Raw genomic sequence first — 8,165 nt, 5'->3', positions numbered from 1 at the left:
TTTTAAGCGGCTATACATAGTAATATTTTTTGGTTTATCAATTATCGTGTTGATTATGTTTGTCACCGGTAATTAAGCTGGTTCTAAGAATGCGGTTCATTTCTTCCGCAGCCTCAGCGATGCATCAGGAGCATGCGGCGGCAGCAGGGCATGGTCCTGGATGACAGATACGTTCCGTACCTGCAGATGGCTGGTCTTTACCATCTTGCAAGGTTGAACGATAGATGGTTCCGGTTGGACGAGGCCCTTGTGAGTGTGTTTGTTGAGCGATGGCGTCCGGAGACTCACATGTTTCATATGCCGTTCGGAGAGTGCACTATCACACTGCAGGACGTGGCATACCAGCTGGGTTTGCCAGTGGACGGGCGTTACGTCAGCGGCTGCCTATCAGAGTTCCATATATACATCGAGGGTGGCCGTCCAGCCTGGGTTTGGTTCGAGGAGTTGTTTGGAGTGGTACCTCCTCCTAGCCAGGTTCAGAAGTACGCGGTCAACTGCAGCTGGTTTCAGGAGACGTTTGGTGAGTGCCCGGAGGGAGCTGATGAGGATACTGTGCGTCGTTATGCCCGTGCGTACATCATGATGTTGTTGGGCACGCAGCTTTTTGCGGACAAGTCGGGTAACCGCGTTCACATCAGATGGCTTCCGTTTGTAGCTAGGCTGGAGGAGATGGGGACCTACAGCTGGGGTTCTGCAGCACTGGCATGGTTGTACCGGTGCATGTGCCGTGTGGCGAACAGAAATGTTATCAAGCTAGCGGGCCCACTTCAGCTACTTCAGTCATGGATTTTCTGGCGATTTCCTCGGTTTAGGCCTGCAGGATTTGAGACGTTCAGCTGGCCACTGGCCTCGAGGTACTTCCCTAATCTTTGTCTATTTCAATTTACTATTGGATACCCTAAGCACACATATAAGTAGCGGTAACACATATGCATGTTGCAGGTGGTCAGGTTACATCCCTTCCAGTAGCGAGAAGGGTCCTAGAGTTCAGACGTTGAGGCTATGGATAGACCGGTTGCAGGATAGAGAGGTCAGTATGTAACTTAATAAGTTTTTTTATTTAACCACAATTTACGAGTTGGCATCACGAGTTGCCCTGATATTGTATCGTTCTGCGTGCAGTTTATCTGGATGCCGTACAGTAGCCCTGACGTACTTCAGGTCGTGCATCCCGAGGTTTTGGAGCCTCGGCATATGGTGCTGTGGCGGTCTGTTACATCGCTTATCTACTTTGCCGTCATAGAGTGGCATCAGGTAGACAGAGTTCTTCCGCAGTTTGGAGGGGTGCAGCCCCGTCCACAGGCCGCCCTGAACATCGACTTTCTGATGTCGAAGGACGGCAGAGGCGGCGATCGATGGTTCCCGTCCCATTTGCAGAAGTGGCATCAGTATTGGGAGGACCGTACGGAGAGCGTGCTGAGATTCGATGTTGTTGCTGACCCTGGTCCGTTGCATCTGTTCTTGGATTGGTGGAGTCAGCACGGGAAGAGGTTTTTGTCTCCGGATCCGCAGTTGGGCGATCCGAGAGCTGCTGCTATTCCTGTTGAGGCCTCACAGCGGGGAGCTGGGCAAGTACCTGAGATGGATCGGCCTGACGACGTGCCGGATAGGAGGCGGGTTGATAGGAGAGCTCGCGTGGGCACACGTCGTAGCCAGCGTGACTGGGGTTGGCTTGAGCGTGCTATGGAGGCTGGCGACGAGGCCGGCCCCGCTAGGGGTCGACGACGACATCATTCTGGCAGAGGTAGAGGGCGTGCTGCGGTTCATGCCGCTGCACCTGACCCTCAGGACGATGACGATGATCAGCATGGGCCTGAGGGCGGGGATGGTGCAGGGGCGGCCTCAGTTGCTGGTGGTAGTACCCAGGATGGGGTTCACGGAGGTGAGTGGTATGGCTCCGGGATGGGTGACGGGGCTGAGCCTAGTGACGCTGGACTTGGTTCCGGTCCTTTTGGACATTACTTTGTTGGAGTACCCACTGACGACCAGCCTCAGCAGGACGGTACTCCATGGGTTATTCCCGGATCACAGTGGCAGGACTTCCTTGGGGCAGATACGCTCGATCCGGACTTCGGCAGTCCACGGTTTCTGGCGGAGATTTCGGCTATCATGCAGGAGGACGAGCCGGGCAGGAGGCGTCCTCAGACCCCTGCCACGCAGGCACCCTTAGATGTTGATCTGAACGAGCCTGCTACGACTCCTGTTGGTGACCAGTTTGCTTTGGGAGGTACCCCACATTCCGCTTACACCGCTGCATCACAGTCTGTCGTCGGGCCGTCTGCCGCACCACTCCATTTTACGCCACCCGCACAGCCTACCCCGCATGAGGACGCAGATGAGATAGAGGATGAGGAGCCGTTCATCCGCAGAGGTCAGAGGCCACAGGTTCCACGTCGTTGTGGGACAGGCTCCCACTTGTTTAGATGATTTACATTTCATGTATTTTGGACGTTAGGGTTCACTCATGTATTTTAGATGATTTACTTTAGAGCTATTTTTCCTTGTTGTATGCTCATTTTATTGTACTTAAAAATCTGTTATTTACCTAGTGGATTAGTGACTATGTATTATCATTGAATCATATGACACTGTAATTATCAACTTTTGCAGTCATGGGATTTCTAACCAAATTCAAATTCAGATGCAACTTTTTCATTACTAGAAGGTAAAAGGATAAACAGAGAACACAAATCATCTTAAATAACAAGTTACAGGAAAAATAAAATCAATGAACACTAACAATAACAAGATCGCTACTACTGGCCCCCCGTGTGAGACGGTCCTCCAAGCTGTGGGCAACTCCTGCGGGTGTGTCCGGGTTGGCGACAAAGGCCACACCTCTTTGGCCGATTCGGATCTGCCTCGTCCATGTTCGTCCGTATCCTAGTGGATCTCGGACGACCCTCTCTTGCCCGCCTCTTGGCAGGGTCCGGGATCACGGTTGGCCCGTCGTAAGGTGGCCAGAATCCCTCCGGTATCGGCGGTGTGAATCCCATCTGGTACACACGGAACACTGAACTAATCTGATACACGCTGTGAACATAAGAGGACCAGGTAACCCGTGAGTAGGCGCAGCATGCAAGTGCGTGCTGGCACGGGAAATGAAGTGCCTGGAAGTACCCGCAGTCACAGGTCCTGGATGCAAGCGATACTCTGTAGGTACCTAATGAGAAAGAGCCCGTCGGGGTGGTCTCGGCTACGGTGAACTCGGAGTTATCCCGGTCATACAAAGTCACCGTGAAGCACCTCGAATTCTTCAAGTTGGCCTCTATACACTTCACCAAGTACTGACTGAATTACTGTCCGGTTCCCATCTGGGCCTTAGCCTCTCTACCCTTGCGAACAAAGAGTTCCGCAAGCCTTCCATATGTTGCCTTCACCAAAGAGCAAACAGGGAGGTTTCTGACACCCTTTAGGATTGAGTTCACACACTCCGAGATATTCGTCATCATGTGACCGAATCTCCGTCCCTCGTCACGATGCTGAGTCCATAAGGAATAATCAATCCGGTTCGCCCACTCACACATCGCCGGGTCTTCAGACCGAAGAATATCAAACCAGTAATCAAACTCAACCTCGGTCTTGGCATATGCAGCATTCACTAGAAGCCTACGTGCATCCTTGCCCTTGAAGGTAAGGGCAAAATTAGCCGCTACGTGTCGAATGCAGAATGCACGGTATGCAGATGGAGGTAACCAACCCCCGTCCGGAGCCTCAAGCGCAGCCTTTATGCCGTTATGCCTGTCCGATATAACCAGAAGACCGGGCTGCGGTGTCACGTGCTGTCTAAGGTGGGAGAGAAAGAATGACCAAGACTCTGCATTCTCACCTTCTACTAGTGCGAATGCAACGGGTAGAATGTTGGAGTTCCCGTCCTGTGCAATCGCGATGAGCAAAGTACCCCCGTACTTCCCATACAGATGGGTCCCATCAATGCTAACTAAAGGCTTGCAATGGCGAAATTCCTGGATGAGCGGTGGAAACGTCCAGAAAAGTCTGTGAAAAAAAGCTTGAGACTCGTCTACTTGTCCACTAACTCGAACGGGGCTCGTCCGTAGGATTGCAACAGTACCGGGCATCGTCAATTGGACTCCCAAAACCCACCTGGGGAGCTCGTTGTATGACTCATCCCAGTCACCATATACGAGGGCAATTGCCTTCTGCTTCGCCATCCAGACCCTCCTGTAAGTCGGCCTAAACCCGAAGTGTGCTGCCGTGGCATTTAGGAGCACCTTGATGCTGACGGATGCATCGGCCCTAACCATTGGCATAACGAACGCGGAAATCACATGATAATCCAAGCTCCTGTGGTCACTCGAGATGGAGGTCGCAAGACAAGTGTGAGGTCCATTGTACCGCTTGACCTCCCAAATGCCCTTGCGCTTCTGCAGACTCAGTCGAATCAACCATGTGCACCCATTCCCAAACTCAGAACACTTGCCCACATAACGGCGATGATCAGACTCCACAACCTTGTACTGTACCCCTCGCCGGATGCTGTAAGTCTTCACACTTAACAGGGCTTCGTCTTTATCCTGAAATTGCTGACCAACCTGGAACTCTGTCAAACTAGCAGTCCCTTCAGCATCTCTAGCTCCGAATCCAACAGAGTGCCCTGAAACACCCTCTTGCCTCATGGCATCTAGGTCCAAAGAGGAAAAATGTGGTGGATACTGCTGTGTGCCAGAACTAGAACCACCGACTACCAAAGCAGGCTCAGTCGCTCCAACCTCGTCGCCGCTGTCATCCTCAATCATATCCGGCTCGACGTCGTCCTCCTCTACATCACCCAACACTCCGTCACCGACGCCAACCGGTGGAACTCCCTGTAAAGCGTTCGGCAGAATATCAACTGATCCTACCACGTCGCCTGCTCCATCATTCAGATCAACAGCAAAAGACGGGGAGGCGACTGGTTCGACCGCTGGCTCGTACACAGGGACGGACGAAGAAGCAACGGCAGGCCTTGAACTCGAACCGGCTGCCGCTGCTTCAGTGGTGGCATTCCGGTTCGAACCCCCTGAGCTGGATACCACATCAACCAACTTTGCCAACAACTCTGGTGTCCTAACCTCGGGAAACTGCCTCCGACATAGAAACATGACTTGCAGGTCCTCATCACTACCAATCGTGAAGCAATCATACTTCACCGTATCCTGCAAGACAGTGATTGGAATGCGATAGAAAAACTTCTTCACTCGCTTCGCACCTTCCAGACCGAGTTTCATCAGCACAGATCTAACAAGATCATCATAGCTCGTCGTTGGTTTCACGACGATACAGAGAGGATCCTTATCTGTGAACTTCACACCGGAGCGAGTTTTTCTCTTAATGGATCCTCTATGGTGAACCAAAACCCCAAAACTTTCCTCACTAGCCATATTACACCCTCTATGAGAGCAACTCACGTTTAGAACCATATATATACTGCACTGTCTACCACTAATTCGAACCGGACTGGTTCGAATTCAATTTGTGTAATTCGAACCAGCCTGGTTCGAATTACTTGATGCAGCTTCTCCCTATATAATTCGAACCAGTGTGGTTCGAATTATGTGATACGTTTTCCTCCCAAGTAATTCGAACCACCCTGGTTCGATTTACTTGAATGAATTTCCCTCTTCATAATTCGAACCACTCTGGTTCGAATTACTAATAAATTGAGTTCGAACCACACTGGTTCGAATTATATAAATATAGAGTTTGGCTCATTGCAGAAACGAATTTCAGTTTGGCTTATTTAAGTAATTTTCAACTTCCGTTGGTTTATTCTGGTTTTTTGCCCTTATTATTATTGTGATCACATGTTCATGTAATTTTATTATTATTTTTGTTGTTGTACATTATTATTATTATTATTATTATTATTATTATTATTATTATTATTATTATTGAAAATACATTTTAAATGTCATACATAATGTGCTTATAATTTTACGAGAAAAATTAATTTATCTAGGCTGTATTTATTTTTTGGTACTAAAATTGAGATTGAGGAACTGAACATTATGTTTCATAATCAAATACTTGTTAGAATTAAAATTTTAATTTCGAGGCACAATTTTAATTCTTTTAGCACCTCAAGAAAATGAAAACACAAGAAATTGAACTTTTCAAAAACAGAAAGTCAGAAACTGAAATTTTTATATAATTTTTGTTTTAAAATATTCTCATTTAATTTTAGTCTCTCTATTTTTATATTTATCTTAAATTAAATATGATACTACTGAGACATAATTCAATCTACTAATACACAATTCCACTACTTATTAATTGTCTTGTCTAAATGGAATTGAAGAAAGAGAATTTCAACTTTCAAAAGTTTAAATGATAAAAAATATTATAAACTACGGTTCACCCTTAACAATGCTCATTTTTAATTAAATAAATCTCAATTCTCAATTTATTATATCTTATATCAATGACTTAGGTTTAGAGTATAAATAATTTAGTATAGAGTTTATAATCTAAAAATTAGGATTCAAAATCTTAGGATTTAGAATTTAAAATTTATAATCTAAGATTTAGAGTTTAAAATTTAAAAATTAGATTTCAGAGTTCAAAAAACATTATACTTTTTATTTTTTTAGAATGCATTAATATTCAGACTCTTGTAACATTCACCGTGTTAGTGTACTTGTTAAAAATTGTGTTAGTTTTATGTCCATTATAATTACATAAGTATATTGTTTGATTGTTGAAACATTAATTTTTTAAAAAATATATTGACATACATATATACATAAAATATATGTTTTTAAAATCTTTAAAAAAAGATAAGACACAGATACACATTTATCTATGATCGTTTTTTGTTAAAATGTTATTCTTAGCCCTAACCCTAAACTTCTTAAGTGACCACATGCATTTGAAACATTCAGCAACCACGTCTCACTTAGTTCAAGTGACTAAGTATATGATTCCAAAAATTTCTTCTTTTTTCCTTTGGGTTCTCTTCAAAATGTTTCTTTTTTTTTTATCATAAAAATACATTTTTCAACATCCAAAAACATTTTACCTGAACGGCCCCACTTACTACCATTATTTCATTTTTGATTAACCTACATACTCAACGAACAGAAAGGTCCAACTTCTCCAAAATCATAAACAACAAGGCCCATAAGGTCAGGACCACTTACATTCTATCCTATAGCATTTCTGTAACAGATCTTCCTAGCCCTTTGGGGGTGTGAGTGTGTTGTGTGTGTGTGTGAAACATGAGTGTAATGTCTAGGATTGGGGCTGTCCAATCTACTTAACAAAAAAAAAAAAAAAGCCCTTTGGGACTCTGCGGACACTTCTTCTCCTCACTCACAATAATTATGAATCTCAATCGGACAGACTATACGTGTAAATCTGGAGTTGCATACTTGCATTTAACGTAATTTTTTTTCTAAGATTCGAATCTATAATTTTTAAATAAATATAAAAAAATTTATCATTTAAACTATAATCTATTAACAACAGAATCTTTTTAACTTTCTACAAATTAACATTTATAATTCTATATTGTATAAATAATATTGTGTTGGTTTATTTTTATTTTTCTATTTCATTTAATTTTATTCAAATTATTTAAAATTTTAAAATTACAAAATTTTTAATTTAAAATTTAGATAAATATAATTTAAATTAACGATTAAATTCAATCCAATAAAAATAAATATACTTATATTATTGTGCTCACATGTTTAATTATAAATACTATCTAATTAATTTTTAAAATTTTTTAAGGTTTAATTATTTTATTGGTCTCTATAATTTCGCGAAATTTTTAATTAGATTCCTATACTTTTTTTTCCTTTTAATTGAGTCTTTGCACCAAATTATTTTTTTAATTGGGTTTCTATACTTTTTTTTTATTTGGTTCCTGCATCAATTTTTTTAGTTAGATCCCATATAATTAAACCAATTACTATTAAGAGGAACCTAATTAAAAAAAAAATTTTGGTGCAAGGATCATATTAAAAAAAAGTATAAGAATCTAATTGAAAATTTTGTAAAATTTTAAGGACCATCAGAATAATTAAATCTTTTTTTAAATATGAATACAAACATTGAATGGCTATTTGATAACTAAAAGAATCATATATTTAACAAAAATAAGTTATCTAATTATTGCTTGTTATATAGTGGTTTAACTATATGCAAGCTATAGTTCGAAA

The 8,165-nt window shown here is 42.9% G+C and overlaps 1 protein-coding gene across 1 annotated transcript; it reads left to right on the top strand.

Annotated features, from left to right (window-relative positions):
- Positions 1-268: 268 nt before the first annotated feature.
- LOC140177303 (protein MAIN-LIKE 1-like) lies at positions 269-1,058 on the top strand. Its single transcript, XM_072210445.1, has 2 exons — positions 269-854; positions 943-1,058. Exons 1-2 carry the CDS (start codon positions 289-291, stop codon positions 1,040-1,042), a joined length of 666 nt encoding a protein of 221 aa, XP_072066546.1. The 5' UTR covers positions 269-288; the 3' UTR covers positions 1,043-1,058.
- The last annotated feature ends 7,107 nt before the right edge of the window (positions 1,059-8,165 follow it).

This window comes from Arachis hypogaea, chromosome 12 (genome assembly GCF_003086295.3).
Source record: "Arachis hypogaea cultivar Tifrunner chromosome 12, arahy.Tifrunner.gnm2.J5K5, whole genome shotgun sequence".
NCBI lineage: Eukaryota > Viridiplantae > Streptophyta > Magnoliopsida > Fabales > Fabaceae > Arachis > Arachis hypogaea.
The sequence above is the reverse complement of the archived record's forward strand: the minus strand, read 5'-3'. Positions and strand labels throughout refer to the sequence as shown.